Below are 25,568 nucleotides of genomic sequence, written 5' to 3'. Positions count from 1 at the left end.
TTCGTCATTTGAAGAACTTCCTGTACGTGTGTGCTCAACAATCCCAAGGTGCTGTTTCTGCTGATGCACTGCGGTTACGGGTCTTCAAATATTCCTTGGCTAGCCAAGCAAGGGAATGGTATGAAAAGCTTCCCAACAATTCTATCCATACCTGGAGCGAGCTAGCCAACACATTTCTGAAGAAGTGGTTCCCACCGAGCAAAAAGGCTGAACTTCGAGATAAGATCTTTGAGTTCAAATAGCTCACGGGGGAACAATTATATTCAGCATGGGAGCGGTTCAAGTATTATCTAGCTCAATCTCCAACTCACGGGTTTCCGGAAGCTATTCTCACGGAGAAATTCTACAAGTGCTTAGATACAATGAATCAGATTGCTGTCAATACTGCAGCAGGAGGATGCTTCATGGACAAGTCATTTATCGTCATCACCCGTTTGCTTGATAAACTCACCACCCACAATCAAGCTTGGCATTCAACTGATAGTGAGAGTCTCTCTTATGGTAGTCCATCACTAGTTGCCGTTGCAAAAGAAAACCATGAGAGAGATCATGCCTTTGCTGAATTGCAAACCACGGTGGATCTATTATCAAAGAAGTTGGCAGAAAAGGATGCACAAGGGGTAAATGTTGTTGAAGAGTTACCACCTCATCCACAGGGCATGTATCAAGTCCCTGAGGGGATGTACCAAGATGGGCAACAACAGTATTAAGATGTTAATTATGTCAACAACTCGCAAAGGGGCTATCAAAGGCAAAATTATCAAGGTCCGGGCCATCACCCATGTCAAAAGCCTCAACACCAATTTCAAGGGAACAATTATTGCAGAAATGATCAGGGAAATCCAAATCAAGGGAATTACAATAACAACAATTATGGCAACAAGAGCTTGAACCCTTACATTTCACAAAGGGGGCAAGCATAAAATTCCCAACAGTTGAGAGACAATTAAGCTAGCAACTCTGCTGGCAACACTGCTAATGATTCTGCGGAGCTGAAAAGTATGATGCAGAAAATGCTAATGAATCAGGCAGAATAGAGAGCACAATCAAGGGAATGTCTCAGGTTCAACTATCTCATTCAGCTTCCATTCAGAAGCTTGAGTCGCAATTCAGAGACCTTTCCAGAGAAGTGTATACTCCTCAACGTGGACAACTACCAAGTGATACAGTTCCAAATCCGAAAGGTAATGGGGTAAACTCTGTAGAGCATGTAGCTGCTATTAGCACCCGAAGTGGAAAAATACTTCAAGGTGCTGATAAAAAGGTGATTGATCTCGAGCCAATTGTTGAAGAACAAGCGCAACCTGATATATCTGATGTTATTGTGGAGGAAGAAACAGAGGAGGAAGTCCCTATTATAGCTGAAGAGGAGCAGAATCTAGATAATTTCAAGGCACAAGTAGAAAAACAGGAAAAGGGGAAGGCAAAACTTTCTGGCGCTCTACGCCCTTTGAGCCAATTGTTCAAATCTTCACCGCCTTTTCCTCAAAGGCTAGTGAGGAAAACAGAAGATGACAAGTGCTTGTGATTTTATGATCAACTCAAGCAGTTGACGATGAACATTCCATTTATGGACGCTGTCCAAGAAATGCCTGGGTTTGCTAAGTATTTGAAGGATCTCTTAACAAAGAAGAAGAAGCCATTGAAACACGACACTGTGGGTATCACTCATCGCATTAGTGCTATTATTTCCAAGACCACAGTGCAAAAAAAGGAAGATCCTGGAGCATTCACCATTTCATGCACCATAGGGCAGCAGGATTTTGCCAAGGATTTGTGTGATAACGGGGCTAGCATAAATCTTATGCCCCTTGAGATTTTCAAGAGATCATGATTAGGGATACCAAGGCCAAATACCATGAGGTTACAGATGGATGACAGATCGATAAAAAGGCCAGTGGGGGTAGTTGATGATGTGCTTGTTCAAATCGAGAAATTCCTACTGCCGGCAGATTTCGTGATTCTTGACTGTGCTATTGATCAAGAAATTCCTATTATTCTGGGAAGACCTTTCCTTGCGACGGGGAGGGCTCTTATGGATTCCGTGAAGAATGAAATCAAGTTCCGGGTGAACGATGAGGAGGTGACTTTTCACGCCAGCAAGGGTATGAAATTACCTAGTCTCAAAGTATTTCAGTCATTAATTCTGTTGATGTGGTGGATGAAGCGGTAGAATTCAAAATGGAGGAAGAATACTTGGGTGAAGCATTATCGGCCATCTTGGTGAACTTTGATGCAGAGAAAATGGAGGGATATATTGAGACAGTGAATTCACTCACCGGTAGTGAATTCACTCACCGGTCTGGGATCTTACTCTTATGAGCCCAAGAAATTGTCTCTTGATTTAGAGAAACTAACAACTCCTCCATTAAAACCATCAATTATTGAGCCACCGAAGTTGGAACTCAAACAACTTCCATCCCATCTTAAATATGAGTTTCTTGGAGCAAATGCCACATTCCCTTTATTGTGTCATCACTTCTGAATGAGGGCCAAACTCAAAGACTCATCGCAGTTTTGAGGAAGCATTTAAGAGCTTTGGGTTGGACTATTGCAGACATCCGGGGGATTCCCTCCTGAATTTGTGAGCACCGAATTCAGTTGGAAGAGGAAAGTTCACCAAGTGTTGAGCATCAGAGAAGATTAAATCCACCGATGCAAGAGGTTGTAAATAAAGAGATTATTAACTGGCTAGATGCTGGGGTGGTTTACCCGATTGCCAACAGTCCATGGGTAAGTCCAGTCCAGTGTGTGCCAAAGAAAGGGGGCATCACTGTTGTCCCTAACTCTAAAAATGAGTTGATTCCGACAAGAACTGTCATCGGTTGGAGAGTGTGTATAGACTATTGGAAGTTGAACACTGCATCTTGCAAGGATCATTTCCCTATGCCTTTTATTGATCAAATGCTTGATCGGCTAGCTGGAAGGTCTTATTATTGTTTCTTGGATGGGTACTCAGGGTACAACCAAATCAATATTGCATTGGAAGACCAAAAAAAGACTACTTTCACTTGTCCCTATGGGACATTCGCTTTCAGCCGGATGCCATTTGGTCTTTGCAATGCCCCGACTACTTTCCAACAATGCATGATGTCCATATTCTCTGACATGGTTGAAAACTTTGTTGAAGTCTTCATGGATGACTTCTCTGTGGTGGGAGATTCATTCGATGAATGTTTAGACCATCTTGATCGGGTGCTACAAAGGTGTGAGGAGACAAACCTCATTCTCAACTGGGAAAAGTGTCATTTTATGGTAAAGGAGGAAATTGTCCTTGGCCATAAGATATCCGAAAGAGGGATTGAGGTTGAGCAGGCCAAAATCGATGTGATTTCAAAACTCCCTCCACCCATTTCAGTAAAAGGAGTTCGGAGTTTCTTGGGACACGCCAGATTCTATAGAAGATTTATCAAAGACTTCTCCAAAATTGCAAACCCAATATGCAAACTCTTGGAAAAAGAGTCCAAATTCAATTTTGATGAGAAGTGCATCAAGGCTTTCGACGAGTTGAAGCTGAAATTAACCTCCGCACCTATTGTTGTGTCCCCGGATTAGTCGTTGCCCTTTGAATTAATGTGTGACACCAGTGGTCTTGCAATTGGCGCTGTGCTTGGTCAGCGGCTCAACAAAATCTTGCACCCAATTTATTATGTCAGCAAAACACTGAATAAAGCTCAACTGAACTATACAGTAACAGAGCAAGAACTACTTGCTATTGTTTATGCCTTTGAAAAGTTCCGGGCTTATTTATTGGGTGCCAAGGTAGTGGTTCATACTGACCATGCTGCCTTGCGCTACTTGATGGCTAAAAAGGATGCTAAGCCTCGGTTGATAAGATGGGTGCTGTTGCTATAAGAATTTGACTTTGAAGTCAAAGACCAAAAAGGGCCAGAAAATCAAGTAGCTGACCATCTCTCCAGACTTGAAGCACCGGGGAGACCGATTGATGTGCTGGATATTGATGATACTTGTCCTGATAAAAGAGTCTTGGTAATCTCCAATGATGTGGCACCTTGGTATGCCGATATTGCCAATTATTTGGTAACTGACATTGTTCCTGAAGATTTGAAGGCATATCAAAAGAAGAAATTCTTGAGAGATTGCCGACAGTACTATTGGGATGAGCCTTACTTATTCAGGACGTGTGCTGACAATATGATCAGAAGATGTGTGGCTGAATCTGAGGTGATGAATATTTTGAAGGCTTGTCATGATTCTCCGGTTAGTGGACATCACAGTGGAAATAGAACTGCAGCCAAGGTGCTAGAGTGTGGCTACTATTGGCCAGCCATCTATCGTGATGCGAATATGTTGGCACGTTCTTGTGATAAATGCCAACGCCAGGGCAAAATAGGTCGGAAGCATGAAACACCGATGAATTTTGTGCTTGAGGTGGAGCTCTTTGATGTATGGGGCATTGATTTTATGGGGCCCTTCGTGAGGTCCTATGACCTGAAATATATTCTTGTTGCAGTGGATTATGTCTCCAAGTGGGTGGAGGTGGTGGCTTTGCCTAACAATGATGGTAGGAGAGTCAATGCCTTTCTAAAAAAGAACATTTTTACTAGATTTGGCACTCCTAGAGCTATTATTAGTGATGGTGATTCTCATTTCTGCAACAAACCATTTGCTGATCTTCTTGAAAAATATGGTGTGCATCACAGGGTTGCCACTCCATATCATCCTCAGACGAGTGGTCAGGTTGAAGTCTCCAACAGAGAGATAAAAAGCATCTTGGCAAAGATGGTCAATGTGAATCGCACTGACTGGTCCAAAAAGTTGGATGATGCTCTATAGGCATATCGCACGGCGTTCAAAATGTCTATTGGGACTTCACCGTATAAGTTGGTATTTGGGAAGGCATGTTATTTGCCTATTGAACTTGAGCATAAGGCCCTTTGGGCATTGAAGAAGCTGAACATGGATTGGCATGGAGCAACAAAGCTGAGGTTGTTTCAAATCAACGAGATGGATGAATTTAGGTACAATGCCTATGAAAGTGCAACACTGTACAAGAAAAAGATGAAATACTATCATGACTCGAAGATCCTCAAAAGGGATTTTCAGCCGAAGGACTTGGTCTTGTTGTACAATTCGCGCCTAAAGTTCTTTCCGGGCAAGTTAAAGTCTCGATGGTCAGGTCCGTTTGAAATCGCAAGTGTTTCCCTAAATGGAAGTGTCATTGAGGTGAAAACCGAAGATGACACTCGAACTTTTAAAGTGAATGCACAAAGAGTAAAGCATTACCATTGGTGTATTGATAATGGTAAGGTGGTTGATAGGTATTATTTGAAATACGGTTCCTGAACTGGAAATGGAGGTATCATGTCGAGCCGTGACATTAAACCAAGCACTGTGTGGGAGGCAACCCACATTTAATGCTTTATAAGTAGTCTAAATTTTGTATTTTCTTTGTTTTCTGTTATGTTTTAATGTTTGTTGATGTGTTGAAGAACCTAAGTGTTGAACCCAGAAATTGAGGATAGCAGTTACACGACACATTCGACGGACTGTCGATCTGATCGACGAAACGTCGAATGCACCGTCGAGTGGATTGCCTGAAATATTGGTCACTGGAAATAATGGCAATTCGACGACAGGTTTGACGCTCCGTCAAACTGATTGACGGTCAGTTCGACGAGCGTTCTTCTCTTTTTTTCATTTATATATATAAAAAAAAAAGAACTCGACGGAGGGGGTGTTCAATCGACGGAGCATCGAATTAATCGACGTTCCGTCTTTTTAATGCGACGGTTCAGAAACGTGGGTTTATAACCCACGTCCGTTGCACTGCTTCTTACTTTTTATATAACGTCTCTCTCTCTCTCACTACCACCTCTCCCCCTTTGCCATAACTGTTACCCCAACCCCAACCCCATCCACTTCCACCTTCCTTAACTACCCCACTACCGCCGCTTCCCCCCTGCCCTACTACTCTGTCCCTCTGTGTGTGTGCTTCTTCGGGTGTTTTTCCATTCTAGAGAGTTGAAATCATATTCATTCTACTTCAAGGTATGTGACTTACTGGATTGTGTGCTCCCTTGTGTTATTTGTTTTTGCATTCCATGACTTGTTTTGCTTATTTTTTATTGTTTTCCTTGTTTTTGCATCATTTTATTTTCGCCTAGTATGCTCATATTTTTTGCTGGGGGTGGTTTGTTGGTTTGTTTGTGGTTGTTGGGTCATTGATCTTTAGCCGAGTGGGAGGGCATTACGACAAACACACCTCATTCATGAGGTTGTTGTTGTTTTGCCCACCAAATGTTCGATGAAATGCCAAAGCATGGCATGGTGTGTCACGATGGCTTGGAGGGCATTACGACCTTCGAGTTGTTTTGCCCGCCAAATGTTTTCCCTAGTCTAACCCAAGCCAACATGGGGTGAAGTCTGAGTAACCCCAAAATACATGACTATTGGCACATCGGCCAAAGAAGTGTATGGGATCTGTAGTTTTAGCATTCGAAAACATTCGACGCTCAGTTCGACGGACCGTCCTACTCATCGTCGAATGGGCCTTATTAAAAGTTCTTGACAAAAACAACATCGACGGTGGATTCGACGACCCGTCGAATCGATCGACGGGGCGTCTTTCCCACCGTCTTTTAGTTGAAATTTCCAGTGGCTAACAAGAGATCGACGGCCCGTCGATCAATTCGACAGGGCATTTTTCTCACCGTCTTTTAGTCGAAATTTCCAGTGGCTCACAAGAGATCGACGGCGCGTCGATCAATTAGACGGGAACTTCGATGCTTCGTCGATCTGTTCGACGATTCTTTAGCACATCGACGGACCACTGATAGCTTTAACATTATCGCATGTCTTGTACTTTTGACTGATTCTGTTATGTTTCTATGGTTGTCTTAACAATGAAGTGTGTTCTTTTCTCAAGTATGCCTCCAAAGAATCCAGTCAAGCGGGGTGGTGGTCCCAGAAAAGGCCGAGGTCGGGGTCAAACAACCCTTACTCTTAGGGATGAATCCTCTGACTCTGACCGTCAAGCGATAGTCCCAATGACTAGATCGAGGGCATAGACCACCACGCCCCAAGCAGAATCACCCACTTTACTCTCCTCTCAGTCTACAGAGGGGACTTCGTTCTCCACATCTGCTGATTCTAGCGATGCAGCAACAGAACAACCAGCCGCTCCTGAGCGAAATTCAGATAAGGAGTAAGAGCGGCTGCGGCTGCAAAAGATGGAGATAGCTGCAATCCGCTTCCTCTATGAAGGGTGCCGAAAGTACTATGTAAAAGGGTCCACTACAGTCAGCGGGGGTAATCCGAGGAGAAATATTCAAGAAGAAGAACAAATCAGTATGAGCGGCTTAGAGAGCTACCCTCGGATTACTGATCTCATCCAGCACTATCATCTTGAGGCATTCACACAACCTCCAGGGGATTATTGCCAGACCATGGTTCGGGAATTCTATGCTACTTACCGAGTAATGCTCGAGCAGCGCCACAAGAACAAGAGAGATTTGAAAGCCGCCCCTCCATTGGACACAGTGTATGTTTGGGGTGTTCATGTTGACATCTCCGCTCGCAAAATCAACCGGTTTTATTTTAGTGATGACTTCGTGGCACCGACCACAGTGGAATATGATGATAAATTTGAAAGAAGGGCTGAGAAATCTGTACGGGAATGGTTTGCGACGGTGATGGCTAGAGGGCCGGCGGACCAGGCCCCATGGGTGAGAAACTTGGCTGCCAAAATCCATAAGGTAGATATCAGTTTGGAAGCTAAATTTTGGTGGAATTTCGTCATATATCGGGTTCTGCCCACGGGAGCAGATAACATAGTCACGCCGGATAGAGTAGTGGTCGTGGGTGCTATGCTATCCAGGTACCCAATGAACTTGGGAGATCTGATCAGTAGAGCCATTCGGGCACGCGTATCACAGGAGGCGACAACCTTGATATTCTCGTGCCTTATCACGCAGCTATGTAGGTTGGCCCAGGTGAGGCACATTGACACATTTGCAGCTACTCTTCCCGCAACAAAGGTGTGCGACATCACACGGAGTAGGGATGAGACCCTCCGTACATCTCAGGCCATCAGTACTTCATTGCTAGATCTCATGGGTGAGCAGGCTGAGCATGTCATGGATTCAGTACCTCAGGGCACAGTTGATATAGGCACGGAAGGACTGTCCACAACAGAGGCCTCCACACCATCTGTAGTTGATGCTACCCCTTCTTCTAAGGCACCACTTCGGCCTGATGTTCCATCTGCATCTCCTATTCCTCCGTCGGCCGCAACATCAGCTTCCGAGGATCTTTTTGTCCTCAACAGAGCCAACTTCAGAGAGTTTGCAATCAAGGCAGAGCGTACTGATTAGCAGGTGACCCGGATCTTACAGCAGTTGGGTAGGTTTGTCCAGAAAGAGATTGCACCGGAGTTAGAGCCTCTTCAGGAGGCTATGGAGAGGCATCATGCTAGGGTCAATGCACGACTTGACAGTTTAGAGATGCGGATACTCATTATTGAGAAGAAGAGTGAGTCTGGTACTTCGGGAGATTTGAAGACCGAGCTTGACCAGCTCCGAGCTGAGATTGCGGCCCTTCGGACGAGAGAGCAGGTTATTGTGGATGACCCGACACCACCTGCACCAGTCGCCAGCATTTCCAATTTGATCCGAGTAGTTGACTTGGTGACTGAGGATGAGCCTAAGGAGAGTCGCAAAAGAAAGAGGCATGTCACATTGGCTGATGATGAGGATGAGGAGGAGGACAATGAGGATGACGACCTCGAGCTTCAGGAGGGTATTCGGCGGTCGCGCCTGTACATGAGGTTCACCAGCGCATCTTCCAACACTAGTGCTATCCCAGCACCAGTCAGGCCGATCACGATAGCTCCTCATGACCTGCAGCCACAGAGCCAGTCAGCTCCACCGCTTCAGTCCACTGAGCTAGCAGTAGAGAGGGCCCCCATTCGCACTGCTGCGGTGGAGACACCTCAGCAGTAACAACAAGATTAGAGCATTTTAGGTCGGCCCCACCACCATAGGGTGATGGTATGATTTTTTTGATGCATTGAGGACAATGCATCCTCTTTTTGCTAGGGGTGGGGTAACCTGATGTAATTTGCAGTATATATTTGTTAAATTTTATTTAAAGTAATTGTGACTTTCATGGTTGTTGCATTGTGAACTTTTGGCATGAATTTTGAACGAAAAGGGATATTTGTGAACTTGAAAATGGATTGATTTGAAATTGACCCCTCCAAAAGTTTATTGAGTATCTCAGGTTGTAATGAATTGACATGTATGGTTCTTTTTGTGACATCATAGATATTAGAGTGTGGATGAATTGAGTGTTCAAATCCTTATGCCATTGTGAGTGTGAGAACTTCTTGTGTTCATTGTTAGCATATGTGGATCCAGAACTTACCTGGTAGGTCGTGCTATATTGCTTAGGATAGTCGGTTCTGAAGTGATCATAGGCTTTCCTTCTAAATAGTCACGTCAGCCTTAAAAAGCCCAAAACCTGTTCTATATGAATATCACTAGTTCCCACGTTGAGCCTTTGACTTTTTCTCTTGATTAGCTGTAACAAACCTTTTCCCCACTTCATGAATTCATTCCATATTTGCACCCATTCCCTCCTTGACACTACTAGAGAGAAGAGACAAATCGCCTAAGCTGGGGGTGGTATATGTGTGAAGTAAAGGCCAAGAGCCTAAAGCTGGGGGTATGTGAGTTGCATAGTCGAGAACTGGATGTGATAGCGGATTAAATTTGAGAAAGAGAAAAGTTTATAAAAAAAAATAAAAAAATTTCATGTATATATATATATATATATATATATATATATATATATATATATATATGTTTTATAATAATAATAATATTGTCTCATAAAAAGATTGTAAATTCTAGTAAGAGTAAAATCACATCTTAGTCATGAGTTGAAGAATGAATAGATTGGGCATGAGAAGAAAGGTCAAAATCTGTAGTGTCGAGGAGGATGAGTCACTAATTCCCAAATGAGTATCCTACCCATCCCCGAGCCTATATTACAACCCAAGAACAAGTCCTATAGTGATCACAACTGAACCATCCGAAAGTGTTAGGCATTGAAATTAAAGGCAAGCATATGGTATCTGCACTTGTAAATCATGAACTTCTTTGTGAGTGCGAGTGCTTTCTATTCTCATCCATCCTTGTCCCGATTCATATTGTAAAATTGTGCGTGGGACATTCTCTAATCTAAGTAAGGGCATAATGGTGAATACTCGCACGCATAAATGCTTCTAATAATGTGATGTCATCGATTGAAGCGTCATGGTCAATTCTAATAAGTTTGTTTTGAAAGAACCCTGTTTGGGAATGAGGAAAGAGGGAGTTGATTTGAAAAATGCACATGCCGGTAGCGATGAGCAAGCACCATTGTAGTCACTTTTACTTTATTTTTAACATAGTTGTAATTTTATTTTGTGGTTGTTTTGTCTGACTTGCTTTAGGACAAGCAAAGATCCTAAGTTGGGGGTATTGATGTGCCGCGGATTTGTGGCACATTCGACACCTTTTTACTATGAATTTTTGTTGTTTTCAAGTAAGTCTGGTTCTCGTTAATATGTTTTGTTGTGTTTTAGGAAAACAATGGCCCAAAAGCAAAAAAGCAAAGAGCAAAGGAAAAATTGGCCAGAAATGAAGAATCGACATTCCGTCGATCAGCCGACGAACCGTCCTTTGGACCGTAGATAAGCTCGATTTTTCAGTAATGACAAAGTTGAAGACGACAAAGGACGGAGGCATCGACGAAGCGTCGAACTGATCGACGCTTCGTCGTTTGTGTCGTCAAGCAGGATCTCTCAACCAGAAGAGAGAAAGACGGAATACTCGACGGACCGTCGAACTGGTCGACGGCGTCATCGAATGGAACACATTGCTGAAGGTATAAAGGACGAAGAAATCGACGGAACGTCGAACGATCTACGGTCCGACAATCTTGCTATGGGGGCAATTTTGTCAATTTTGTCAGTAGCTGATGTGCGTTTTTTGGAGCCTATTTAAAGAACATTTTAGGTTATTTTTGGCAGCAGATTTTTATTGTAACCACGTGAACAAAGTTCCATTGGTGGGTGAGCATTGAATACTCCCTTTTTGGAGCTTAGTGAAGACAACAAGATTTCATTATCCATTATCTTTATTGCACTTTATAAGCTTTATGTCTCATTTATTGCTTACTACTTTTGAGACCATAATGTGTGAGTAGTTTCTTTAATCAAAGTTGTGGACCCAAAATGATGAGTGCTATTTAATGGGTGTCTAACATTGTATATATATATATATATATATATATATATATATATATATATATATATATATATATATATAATGGGTTGTGATGTTTTTATTATTTCTCATATTCATTGTTCATTAGTGGTTGCAAACACTTGTTCATGCACAAACCCTAGTTTATTTGGAAAGATGAACTAGGGTGTGATTCGAAATAATATAACAAGGACTCGAGGCGCTAACCCTCGTTTAATGGACTCGCTTAGGGATAAGATGAGTTCTACTTGGCATATTTAATCAATCTTATTCACAACTTTTCTGCATTTGGAAAATCATGAAAAGAAATACTTTCTAACTATTGGAAAATATTAGAAAGTGCATTAGAGATTAAGTGCATACATAACTCCGACCCATTAGAAATATATCATATTGACACCCATAGCATAACATCTAAACATCGCGGGGACACAACTTTGGTTCTCCAAATCCAAACAAATTCCAAACACTTCAAAATAGCGGATACAAACCAAATCTCTTTTCAAAATATTCGGAATAGGATTAAAGCCTTTAAAGACTAGTATCGCATACAATTAATATCCTTTTCTCTCCATATTCCCTGTGAGATTCGATCCCAACCTTGTTTGAGTTACTATATTTGACAACGTCCGCTTTACGCCATTAATAGGTGTAATCTGAGCGTATCAACCACCAAACAATTCTTCGCCAACGTACGGATTCCGAATTTCCCAACATCAAAATCACCGAAAAAAATCAAGTTTTCAACCCCCACTATGATTTGTTAAACAATCAAAAAATACAAAGATATTTTCTAGAAAATATACAAGAAGGAAAAATGCACTGTACAAAATACGGAAAACAAGATTTAAAAAAATTAAACTCTAAGAGATCAAAGAGATTGAGTAAGAACAAGTTAAACACGAAAACTATTCTACGGTTTTTTCTTATAAGAATAATGAAGGAGTTATCTGGGTTGCTTGGTTCTGTGTTTTCTTGTTCTTCTACGTTGGACTATCTATGATGTTACATTCATACCTTTTGAATTTGATTTAGTTGAGAAGATTTTTTTTTTTTTTTTGTATGCCCAGTCGAAAATTCGACAGCTTCAATGGCGGGTGATTCATTTCAACCCCCACTATGATTTTTAGATTGGTTTGGGGCTATTTTTTAAGCCCCTCACGCGCTCCTCTATCCTGCACCTACAACACGTGCCAAAATGGGTCGGAAGGACCTATTTATTTTAGTTCGAACAGGTTTAGGGGTCATAAGATCGCCACAAAATTAAAACGTCTTTTTTATTATATAATCTAAATTCAGGAGGGTAACGATGTATTTTCTATAATAAACTTGGATAATAAAGCCTTTTTTTTTTTGTTTAATGTTAATATTCTCTCTATTAAACTCGAAGATAAGGGACTAATTTAAGCTCTTTTCTCCAAGTAGATTCCACCCGATTCTCCTCTCCTCTGTTTCCCCTTAAATAGCAAATCCTTTGTTTTTTTTTCCAAAAAGGAAGCCACCATATAACAAGTTCATATAAAATAATCACGAACCATCAGAAGAGACCTATTTTTCTGTTTTGCCACTGTCGTTTAGGCTTTCACCGAAAATCTTTTTTTTTATCATCCTCCCAAAAGGTATTTTTTTTTTTTTTTTTTTTTAAAAAAGAAGAAGGAGAAGAAAATCAATCTTTTGAAAGGATTCTTTCCTGTTCAAACATACAAAACTTGCCAAGAACCTACTTGTTTAAAACAAGTTTCATTACTGAGACAGTTCTTGTTGGTGGGTTTAAAATTGTTTTGCAGTGTGCTATGAGCTTTTCCTAAGCAAAGTGTTGCTGCCCACTATGGTAAGTTTCTTGTTGGGTTTTCTTCTTTGCTCCAATTTTAAAAATGTTAAGTTCTTTCAATGCTTATCTATAGTATTTTGCCATGATTGCTTTACTTCCATCGATTATTTGTCATGCTTTCTCTTGGAAACAACCTCTCTACCTCCCAAGGTAGGGGTAAGGTCGGCACACGCTCGATTACACTGGGTATGTTGTTGTTGGTTCCCTTTTTGCTTATTACTACTTTATAGGGCTGCTAGGGAAAGGAAGTAATCCCCCAGTGAAGATGATGTGCTTAGGATAAAATACTACCCTTTCCTTAATGAACTTGTTGTATTAAATTTCCTCTAAGTGAAAAAAGTTAAAACGGAAGAATGAGTTGGAATTTGAGTAGGCCTTTGGCTCTGAAAACCAAATATTTTTCACTTCAATTGGAATTTTGAAGTTAGAGTTTAAGATGGAGTTGTGTTTGGTTATAGTTTTTGCAAAGAATATTTGGTTGTTTGATTGTATTGAAAGTGAAAAAAGTGAAAACAAGATTTTAGTTGTTTTCCAAATTCTTGGAATTTTCATGGCCAAACGCTGATTTTCAAAAAGTGAAAAAATTTTCTAGAAAAAAGTGAAATTCTCATGGCCAAACGGGCCCTTAGTTTTCTTAATTCTTAGGGGTCGTTAGGGATGGGATGCATTTTATACCTTGTTTAGTACAAGGTATAAATTTATCCCAGGATAAGTTTATACCTTCTATCAAACATGGTACAAAAAATGAGTGCCGGGATATCCCAGCTTATACCATGCACCAAACGACCCCTTAGTGTTGTGTTTACCTACTGACGCTACAACCTTAGGAGAACCGCACCCCAAAAGCTAGCTATTCAGGTGGGACTGTGGGAGAGCCCAAGGCTATATAAGCCCCACATCAGCACATAGTAGTACCGATGTGTGGGACTGAACCATAACAAACCACCTCGCTCCGCATCGGTCGTCCTCGACGGCTGTGCGCTAGACGTTACTAGCCCCGGGCGAATACTGCCATACTGCATCACCATTTATGGCACGGCAGGCATGGAGGGGTGGCTCTGATGCCATTGATACAACCTTAGGAGAACCACACCCCAAAAGAGAGCTATTGAAGTGGGAGAGCCCAAGGCTATATAAGCCCCACATCTGCTACCCATTTAACCGATGTGGGACTCAAGTCCCATTCCTTGCAATGATGTCATAACAACTGATCACCCACCGGATTTGGGTTTTCTTGTAAGTTTTAGTTTTGTAGACCATCACATAGAAAGAATTATGTTTTTGTGTTTCTTGACCTGTGTTACATGTCATTGAAAAGGAACAAAGCTTTTGTTATTGTCTGGACTTTCGTATTTTTTGGCGACAACTTTATTTACCTGCCACTTATGAAAAAAAAAAAAACAGTTCTTTGTTTACCTGCTGTTTGGTAGAGCAATAATTTAGCATTGTGATATAACATGAAGATTAATTGTTTGTAAAGGATATATATCCGTAGATCCATGTTTGTTTGATTGATTGAAAATGAGATATATTAGCGTTCTTCAGAAACCTTTTTTGGTTTGCAACTGGGTAACTTTCTTTCTGATGTTATTGGTGGATTGTAGGCTGTCTGACTACTTGCAAATGACAGTTTGTTATTAAGAGTGGAACTGAATGTGTCAAAAATCATATATCTCTTAACTCATGCGGATCCAAGATCTGATCTTTATGGATTCAAAGTCCAAAATTCTTTGAAACTATGGGTTCGAAACATAGATTTTTCACATATGGTCTATATAAAAGTTGTGGGTTCAATTGAACCCATCCGTATAACTATACATCCGCCACTGTCTTTTAACACATAAACTGAAGTCATTAACCTGTTGATAATTGTAAATTGGACAAAAGCCTAAATGCACTACAACCTTGGCTAGTTTCGTTTCAATCTAGTTTCAGTGCATTCATTTATGATAAGTTTTGCCTTCCTTATAATTGCCATTTGTGCATTATCCACCAACTTATGAATTGCTCTTATGAATCTTTCTGCTAGTAACATTGAAATGATCTTTTAGAAGCTATGGGCCTAACTCTCCTGTTTTCCCCATTAGCTTACAGGTTCTGATAAAACTTCAAAATCTCTAACAATCAAAGAAAAAAAACTTCAAAATCTCTAACAATCAAAGAAACAAAACTTCAAAATCTCAATTTTGCTTTCCCCATTAATTATTCCATTAATTCTTACTCCCAATGTGGTTGTATCTTTTATGAGCATCTGCCATCTTGTGAAGAAAAACTAGTATTTCTATCACCTTGTTTCAACCATAACATCCTTGACCTTTACCTCCAAGTGACTTCTTCATATTTAGCTATATCTTCCAACTCCATTTGTAAATTGACCGCAAAAACCTCCTCTTGAAGTGTCCAATTTTGTCAGTCCTTGTGCATTGTCTAGATGAGTTATTTATGCTAACGACTCACTTTTTCGTATGATCTGAACTCGAAAGTTACTTTTCTTCCACTCACTCATCTCCCTTTTATCAGCAGCAGCTTCTTTGACAAAATAAATTCTGGTCTGCCTTCATTCCATAAGGTTGTCTTCCATTCTTTCACTTTATCCACAAATTCCTCCACCTCTAACCACCAATTCTTGAATCTAAAGTATGATCTGGTTCTTTTCCAATTTCCACAGAACAATTGCGAAGAGACATGATCTGACTTTAGTCTTGTTATTAACTCTTTATGATCATCCTGAATTCCTCATCGTATTCAGGGGATAATGGGAGTCTATCAATTCTTGAAACACTTTCTTCATAGTTTCCTTTGAACCATGTGTTTTTTCCCCATAAGTGGTGGATCAATAAGTTTTAGTTCCTCTTTACCATTTGAAATTCACTCATTGACATGGAACTCCAAATGTTTTAGCTCATTTTTCCCTTGGTCTGGTTGCTTCCAGGATTGGTCCGAACTACTCTTTGTCTTGTCTCTTCTTATCAATATTCATGAACATTTTCAGTGATTCATGTTCATAGCCTTGAAATTCAACACCATATTGTTTTCTCAAAGACAATACATTCTCGTGGACCATAAAGGTGCCTCCATCTCAACTTGTTGTCTTTGAAGTTCCTATGCTTCTTGTACAAATACCTTTCTTATATCATGCTGTTCAACTGACAATGGATGCTCATCAATTAATATAATTTCTTTGCCTTAGCTTGCGATAGGAATAATTGTCATTACGTTGTTATCCTTGATTGTGAGAGAATTATGTTGGTCTTTGAGGAACTCGTCATTTTAGACCCCTATAATCGCAAGACTTGAGCTATTTTTGCTGTAATAATTGTTAGCTGTAATTCAACGGACAGAGGGTTAAATAGGATGTCTGGATTATTGTTCACTTCATTTTGATCGACCCAGATTAGTGAGTTTGGGCCCAAAATAATTCTATTCTGTGCTATGGTCTTATAAGATCCCTGAAATTGGCTGCTGGTGTTGAGGTTCCTTCATATAGACCCTTGAAAATTAATAGGCCTTTCGGAATTGCATGCCCAACATGTGTTGCCTCATCTAGCTCAAATGGCAATTCCAAATTTGAACTATTCCTGGGGTTCGGCACTTGTCCAGATCCATTAATAGTTTTAACCGATGGTTCATGGCCCTTTATGCCCAATTGACTGGTCCATGGTGGGGCTTTGTGGACTAATTTTTCTGGCGATGAGATTCCAGTTGTCTTTGTCGGCGATATGACTTAGCTCTTTCCATCGCTTCTTATTCTTTGCATGTATTGGCAACATGATTCTGTTCATTTCTTACTGTAGCAGACATTTCAATCCAGATTGATATAGTCAAAACTTAAACTCCAACTTTGGTTTCAATGTGTCTTGGAATTTTCTTTGGTGGCCTATTAACTTTGATTCTAGCCGGTCTGAGATAATTTTTCATGCTAGTTTCCTCCATCGTTTCAATTCACTTGCCACATGGATTACCTGCTTCTTCCAAAATGTTTTGTGACCATAGATTTAAAGGAAAACCAGGAGGAAAGGATAGGAGGGCACTAGTCCAGCTCCGTATACGGGTTTTTTGCCCAAACAATTCAGTAAAATTATTTACGTTATAAAAATACAAAGGTTTCATTCTTTTTGGAACATCCTAAAGAGAAAAAAATCCACATAAAGATTGAACAGATAGCAGAGAAATCTTACTTTTTCTTCATTAGACTCGAGAGCTTGGTGAGCTATGTTATGACTTCAAGCTGGGAGCGCATTTTACTCAACTTGAACTCAGCAAAAGATTAGATGAGCCAGATTACTGGCTACTCAGTGCTCTATACCTCAAGTCTGCATCTTTGCATACTATGGTTTCTTTCCTCTCTAACAAGAAGACTTGGATTCTCTGCATAGTTGTATATTTCTTGCATAATGATATTATGTATCTTTAATTAGGTTTATTGCGATTCACTGCAGGGCACAATATGTTTAAATTGTGGTGGCAAAGGTTTCACTAACGCATATGTTTTCTGTGTGAAATGCCTAGAAGTTGCTGTGCACCGGTAAGTTAGATCAACGACTGAATATCATTGTTATAGTTCAAATGTTGTACTATCTCTTTATTGCAATTTTAGTCTCTTGCTTGTCTTTTCAGTCACGGCTTGGGTCGCGACCCCTACTAAGTGAGGCTCGACTCACCTAGCATTCCTATCCATTTTCATTGCAAAATTTTGGTTGCGATTCGTCTGTACCAAGAACCTTTCAATAATCCTTCTTTCAACCAATTACCTCAACACATATAAGATCCGCCAACATCAACAACTACAAATCAAAGACAATGATGATCAAATATTCAATAGTCAACCAACACAAAACTCGCCAAAGCAGTTCTACAATTCTCATGACCAACTTGTGGCATATAACTCAAGAAAAATGTCAAAATATCATGACGGAAAAGTCTAACAAAACAATAAAAGATGATTCTCTCCCCGCTCTTGCAATTGGGTTGTTGGGATTATGGGTTGGATGTCTAATTGTCCAGGCGGTAATGATATATCTTGCTCTCTATTAGCGGGTCACATATCCGGTGCAGTCCAGGTCAGCTAACAAATTGGTAAAGGATGAGAAGAGGGGGTCAATTAACGTGAGCGGTGTGTGGACAATCAACCATATTATCTGCGTAATATTGAAATTATTTGATAAAAATGAAGATATAATTACACGTTTAGGGCTAAGTTTAATTTGAGGCTTTATTCTTCACATGTAAACTTTTGGTGTACAAAAACTTTTTTGGAAAGTAAGTTTACTGTTTCATGCAAAAATATTATAGGAATTATGTTTAAGTGAAGGGTAAAATAGCAGCAATAAAGACTTTAGCACCAAGTTGAGTATTGTGATCAACCAAAATTTGAGTAAATTGGGGTTGAACAAAGCAGCTGCACGCTGCAGTTCCACTGCACATTCACCAGTTCGGCTCCTCTGTGTCACTCTTCTTGTTCCCAAGTCATACAGTTCTGCATTTTTAATTTTTTGTTTTAGTAAGTGATAGGAAGGAAACAAAATGAGCTCTCAAAAAGAGAGAGAAAAAAGAAAAGAAACACCAATAATGTAACAACTTCTTTGAAGATACTACTCCCTTTGTCCCAATCTATGTAGCACATTTCATTTTGTGTGTGTATGTATGTGTTTTTATTTGGTTTTTAGCATTGGGGTGGATTTTTTACATGAACCTATGACGGAATTAAGATTTGTTGCTGTAAAATCAGTGGAAACCTTTTTCCATGTGAACTGTAGTTATGTAATGGAGTAACTTACACATGTACTTGTGGTGGACAGATCAGTACTTGTAATAACTTACACATGTACTTGTGGTGGACAGATCAGTACTTGTGCTGACTTTTTTTTGCTAGCCTTGAGTTTGAGCAAAGTAACGGGTAAAACTTATAGTTGATAGTTCATACTAATTTACGTTTTCTCCTTGGATCGGACATTCTTCAATGTGTTGGCTTGGAAAAACCTGCCCCTGTTCCTCGCAAGCTCTGGTTGTTTAACTTATGGATGGTTGTCTTAAGTCAAAAATTTCTAAACGCACAAGATGGGAGATGGATTTGAGCACTTTCAACATTCTAGTCGATTCTTAAGAAATTTAGTCAACGATAACCAGATACACAGTTAAGAGCAATTGAAAACCAAGATGGATTACAATTTACAGGTTATACTTTTGTGTTTCTTTATATCTTTTGTTGATCTTTGCTTATTTTTCAGCTACTGCCTTGAAATTGTGACATTTGATGAAGATGTCTATTGGGTCTGTGATGACTGTGAAGTGAAGGAGCCAGACGAACTAAACATCAAGAAATCTGATGCCATCTCAGAAGAAAATGGGGATTGCACTAGTTCAAGACATTGTAAAGCGAGCTCTGAAGTAAAGATTGGTGTTCCTGAGACAATATTAAAGAGGTGTGATGGTAGGCTTCAGGAACTTCTTCAGCCTCCTGGGATTGATTTGGTAGAGCATTGCCAGATAGTGGGCGATACTTCATGCGTCAAGGAGGAAGGTAGTCCTACTTCATCGAGAGATGAGAAAAATAAGCCAAGACTAGTACATAGCTCTTCTGAGCAATCCCATGAGTCACAGACAAGCATTGAGTGCAATGAACGAACTCAATCAGCTAATGTTTCTCTATTGCCAGCTAAGCGATCAAAGGAAGAAGTTACTGTCCCACTGGCCAAGCGAGCAAGAGAAAATTTTCAAGCTCGCCATTTGAAGCAACCTTGTGACACAGATATTCAGCCTGGCACACAGGATAATTCTTCTGGCATGACTGAAAAGACAAAGAGTATATTTTCGTCTGGCAATCATCATGAAAAGGAATCAGCGAATGGAAAAGATATAATATTAACACCTCAAACTAGAACTGTTTTCAATGAAGATACTTCTCAATTTTTGAAAGATGAACAGCCAATTGAACCCAAACATGCTGGCCAGCAACAAGCGATGCCTCTTATCGATTTTATTTGGAGGTCAGGAGATATCTCATGAATTTTAGCTGAAGATAATCTAACTGAGGATTTATTGTGGTGTTAATGAAAATTTATCCTTTATGGTGATCTGACAGGGGTAGTTTTAGCATGTGGAACAAAGAGTATGAGACGCTTGATGGACTTGTAGCTCACCTATCAGTTAAAGCATGTCAAAAGGTTTATGAAGAAGCAAGCTTGTTTCCAGCTTTGCTTCAACTGGAAATGCTCCCAAAATCTGACATATGGCCTAAGAGTTTCACTAAATCAGAGCCCACTGATGATAACATCGGATTGTATTTTTTTCCATTTGACACAAGGTAATCACTTTTATATTTTCACCGTTGACCAGGTTTTTTAAATCAAATTTTGGTTTGTTATCCTCCTGTTTTTCTTGCTTTAGATGTGAAAAGGAGTTCGATCTGTTGGTGGAGCAGATGATCACAGAAGAACTTGCTCTACGAGCAATCGTAACAAATGCTGAGCTTTTGGTTTTCACTTCCACAGAGCTGCCCGTGCTATACTGGAGTGAGTTTTTATTTGATCCTTTGTTTCGCTGTCTACATGTGCTTTCTATTCTGGTTTCCCCCGAAGATGATATGCTTGCTAAAAGTGAAACCATTTTTTTGTGCTTCTCAATATTTAGTCTATATTGTATTGCTAAAAAAGTACTTCAGGTCCACTTCTATGTTAGTAAGAGTTCAAACTGATGACGAAGTTAACTGGAAAAAAATAAAAGAAAACTTGGAGAATTTTTGTCGTTGATTGATAGGAGATAAGGTAATTGGACGTTCCAGAAGGTATGACTCCCAAAAAATGTTTAGGCAGAGAGACAATGCCTTCCTGTGGCTTTGAAAAGGGAGACTTCAAATGGTTCATTTCTCAAGCCAAAGCACAGGGCAGAGTGAGCTATGCCTATGCTCATATTGGATCAAGTCAGTTTCTTTAGAGAGTTGCTTCTTATTATATCCTTTCAGCAAAGTGAACAAATTAAACAAGCATCTTTCGTGCTTATCAAAGATGAAGGCTTTTTTAAAACTATCTCGTAAATTTGACTGAAATTATTTCTCCTAAAAAATATTTACCAGGAAGTTTGGACCCGCTTTTAGTATAGTATAATAAAATAAAATTTCAACTTTTACCTTTATAAGCGTGCCAACTCGGATGTGGCAATATAAACATGAGTTAAGGGTGTCTCAGATTAAATATGACCATTTGTTCTAGTTTCGCGTTACCTTTGTCATCTGAGGTTCATTGTTAAGCTGCTTGAAAAAATCAATTGGCAGGATTTCGGAGCAAGTACTACCTCTGGGGTGTTTTCAGACCGAAGCGGGATTCCAGAAGGAATACTATGATGCCAAATAGGAAGAGTGAACCTGCGACCTAGTATGCTGTTTAACTGGTTGTTAACGCATATCTGTCGGAGTGCTGAGCATCTGGTGATTAGGATGAAGCAGCTTTCTTTTATAGCCATCTTGTTGGGGAGTTTTGCTCGGTTGAAGAACCTAATTTCCTGTGAAAGATACCTGATTTAACAAAAGCCTTCTGTTTAGCGTTGATCCGAGGACTAGCGAGCTTGATATATGCAGGAGCATGGTTTTACATGGCCATTTATTTTGTAGTTGCTCCTACTTTGATTGTCAAAAGTCTAATCTTGTGCAGTTGTACGTGATAGATCGAGACATTATCAAGGAAGAGAAGCTCTCTCTCTCTCTCTCTCTCTCTCTCTCTCTTCCAGGTGGTTTGGGGCTCGTCTTGTATATTTTGAGATGATGTCATGTAAATGAAGGTTATGCAATACTAAACCATCTTAAATGTAGGGATGACAATAGGACGGGGTGAGTGATGCCTTGACCTGCCACAGATTTAACCTGCCTTGCCCCGTTTAACAATATTCCTCTTTTCAACTTGTCTCGTCCGGTTAAACTCTTCTTTTTTTCCCATTTTCAGTTTGCATGTTTTTAGTTGGGCAAACATAAAAGCAACAGAGCCAATAGGATTTAACAACCTTTGAGTTCTAGAAACTTCTTAACAGAAGAAATTTTAATAAACAAATTATACTATTTTATTGAAGGGTATCCTATACTTTAATAAAATATGTATTTACGTGGGATTATACGAGCAATTGCAAAAGAAGTAAGAGTACACCCCTATAAAGTGATTGTCCTTAGCTTGCTCTCCACCCCCCCTCCCTCCCCTCAAAACCCCCGGAAAATATACTGTGTTGACTCGAAACGTTGACTAAATATGGAGTTGGAATTGCCAAAATTTATAGATTGAAAGAATATACTGCAATATTATCGTGTCAAAGACCTGCATGGATAAGATGGGGGGAAAATAATCTTAGTAAAGGTTAGACTATTACCCAAATAATTGCATGTTATTGGACCATTTGATTTGTAGAAGTAGTAAAACACTTGAGCCCATATTTAACTAATGTAAAAAAAAAATTAAGAAAAAAGGAAAAAGAAAAAAAAATATTCAAAAGTTACTGATACTTTCACTATACCATTTTGCAGGTTGCCGGCGTAAATATTGCTTTCAAAATTTAAATACAATTTGAGCTGTGAATTATATAATGTGAAACTTACACAAATAGCTACTTTTTAATAGCTTCTAACTAGTTATAGCTACAAGTTGAAGATTTACAATTCGTAGCTGCTTTTGGCTATATTTCAGTTGTATCTCGCATTTTTGAAATACAGTGAAATATAGCGAAATACAGAGAAATACAAAACACGTTAGAGTAAATTTAGGCTCTATTTTTGGAACATATTTTTTTAAAAAAATTCTGAGCGAAAAAATAGGCTATATTTTTTGAAAATAATATTTTTTTCCTTTTTAAATAGTAAGCCAAATTAAATCAACCATATTTCACACAAATCACTAAAGAGTAAAATCAGGTCCTATTTATGGAACAGTTTTTTTTTTAAAAAAAAAAAATTATGGGATTCAATTTAAAACTTCCCATAAATCACGCATAACGGTTGTTCTTCCATAAAAGCTTACGAATCTCTCTCTCAACTTTTATCACAATCAAAACTTTTTGAATTCAAAAAGCACTGAAGATCTAAAAACTTCCAAATACAGAAAAATATATACTGAAATATAATGAAATATGATTTATTGTTTAAGAAATATAAAGTTGTAGTATGCGTATATACAATGGAATACAATGAAATATATCAGAAACTGTTTCATAAATTAGAAATACAAAATGCAGAAATACATTGAAATACAGCGAAATACAAAAGTCGTGAAAACAAAGTGTAGTAAAAATAGGCTCTATATTTGGAGCATTCACTATATCTACACCAAAAAAAGATAAATACATTGAAATACAGCGAAATAATGTACTGAAAATTAAATATACTGTTTGTTAATACACTGAAATATACTGAAACATTTTATCAAACACTTGGTGGGCATGAAGCTCCACAACTCTCATCATTGGTGTTCTTATGGGAAAGAAGCGAGTCGTCTCAGGTTGCTACAAAAAGGACGTTATCCGGAGATAAAGACTTTCAATTGGACTAGTTAATAAAGCTTCACTCCGTCATCTTTCACCGTTGTTAGAGCTCTTTTTTTTCACTCCGTCGTCAACCATGGCTGCTGCCACTACTGCAGGATTCTTCTAATTTGTAAGAGAAAATGAGATCTAGGGTAGGTGATGGAACAAGAGCATATGGAGTTCAGATCTAAAGAACTAGAACCTTAAGGTTTTTTTCGAGTTTGGAGATGGTAGTAATAGTGGTGGTGGTGTTGACGGCGGCGTGGGTGGTGGAGATAGAGAAGGGAGGGAGGGGTAAGTGAGGGGAAGGAGAAGAGAGGTTGGAGATAGAGTAAGGGAGGGAGAGAGGCGGTAGTGAGGGGAAGGAGAGAGAGGAGAGGGATTTTTTTTTTTAGGGTTTGGAGAAGATGATAAATCTTAAATGTGTAGTGAGGGAAAATAGAGAGGTACATGTATTTCAAAAGTTACTGGACCAGTTATGAAATGTAATTTTGGAAAAATAAAGCTACGAAAATTAAATAAAAAATAAGGTAGTTATTATTCATAAATAAGTCTTACAGGTAGCTATGACAAGCAAATTTTCCTTATATAATTCATGATATCAATTACCACTACACATTAAATTCGTCAATGAAGAGGCATAACATAGCATATAGGTGGCACACTATGCTGAAAAATGAGGAACTTTCTTGTTTGGATGTTGTTACCTATTGTGTTGTAACTTTAAGTACAATGTTTATTTTGGCTGTGATTTAAATTATATTGTATCGTATCGTTAAATTCATTGTTATGTAACGACGAAGAGCCCCATTTTGTATAACGACCGAATTAGTGTTACCTTGTTTCTTTTTCTCATTTTCTGCTTTACGTATTATCTAATAATCCTATTTATACTTGATCCTACCTTTTTATAGTAGCTATATCTAGTACTCTACTTTTCTCATAGATTTATCCTTCGAATTAATGATATGTGACATTATGTAACGACGGGAAACAATACAATCTAGCCAAACATCATATTCATCAAAACGATACAGTACGGTACAATACAATCTCTCTCTCTCTCTCTCTCTCTCTCTCTCTCTCTCTCTCTCTCTATATATATATATATATATATATATATATATATATATATATATATATATATATATATATATATAATTGCACGACATAGACCCGGTGACGTGGCACTCTCCTAAGTCAAGATTGGCACTCTCCTAAGTCAAGATTCACATTTATCTTTTTCCTCGATTTTTTGCCTTTTTTCCCTATTATTCTCTTCTGTCTTATCTTTAAACTCAAAAGTTCCACCCCTTAATTTGGTTATAAACTAAAGAGTTACGTCCCTTAATTCATCCCTTCGGTTAAAAAGTCACAACTCACGTCTTAATTACTAGATCCCATTCTTTCTATTACTCTATACAGATTTCGCCTTCTCTATCTTTCTTCGTTGCTTTCGTTTTGAAAGAAAATTTTACCATGCTAGATTCCTTCTCCAAACTTCATCACCCTCAAATCAATCCCTTCGATCAAATATTTCCACTTAATAACACTTTAAAAAAATTATGCCCTATCCTCTGAGAAAATTATCTCCCGTCAGTGCTTCGTGGATTAACATCCTTCATCAAAATGCATGGCCAGCAGCCCAGCACATTACCTAAGTCGCTTTTCGAATTTGAAGTTTGTATGATGTCCATGTAAAGTTTTGTCAAGATATAAGAATGCATGCCCTAAAGATCCTAAGCAAAACCAGGGAATATTTTATTTCTTTCTCTTACATTTCTGTGTGAACAATATGCTTAGGCATCGATATAAGCATGTATGGTTGAATAGTTTGGTCTCTTTGTTTGTGTATGTGAAATGTGTTTATGTTTTCTCCTCATAGATACATTCTCTTTGTATGTTATTATAATTCAATCATATCTTTCTTCTTTTTGATGTGCCACTGTTCGTAAATAAGAATGTTAAAA

General features: G+C 39.1%; 1 protein-coding gene and 1 non-coding gene across 2 annotated transcripts; one reads left to right on the top strand and one right to left on the bottom strand.

Moving 5' to 3' along the window:
- Positions 1–210: 210 nt before the first annotated feature.
- Positions 211–316, bottom strand: LOC132616358 (small nucleolar RNA R71). The gene has a single exon (XR_009573145.1). It is a non-coding gene; the product is annotated as a small nucleolar RNA R71 (small nucleolar RNA).
- Positions 317–12,655: 12,339 nt separating this feature from the next.
- Positions 12,656–21,994, top strand: LOC132614163 (PHD finger-containing protein 1-like). Its single transcript, XM_060328542.1, has 7 exons — positions 12,656–12,892; positions 13,061–13,104; positions 17,544–17,629; positions 19,332–20,090; positions 20,186–20,407; positions 20,491–20,615; positions 21,374–21,994. Exons 2-7 carry the CDS (start codon positions 13,102–13,104, stop codon positions 21,472–21,474), a joined length of 1,296 nt encoding a protein of 431 aa, XP_060184525.1. The 5' UTR covers positions 12,656–12,892; positions 13,061–13,101; the 3' UTR covers positions 21,475–21,994.
- The last annotated feature ends 3,574 nt before the right edge of the window (positions 21,995–25,568 follow it).

This window comes from Lycium barbarum, chromosome 10 (assembly GCF_019175385.1).
Source record: "Lycium barbarum isolate Lr01 chromosome 10, ASM1917538v2, whole genome shotgun sequence".
NCBI lineage: Eukaryota > Viridiplantae > Streptophyta > Magnoliopsida > Solanales > Solanaceae > Lycium > Lycium barbarum.
This window is presented reverse-complemented; position numbering and strand designations above follow the sequence as displayed.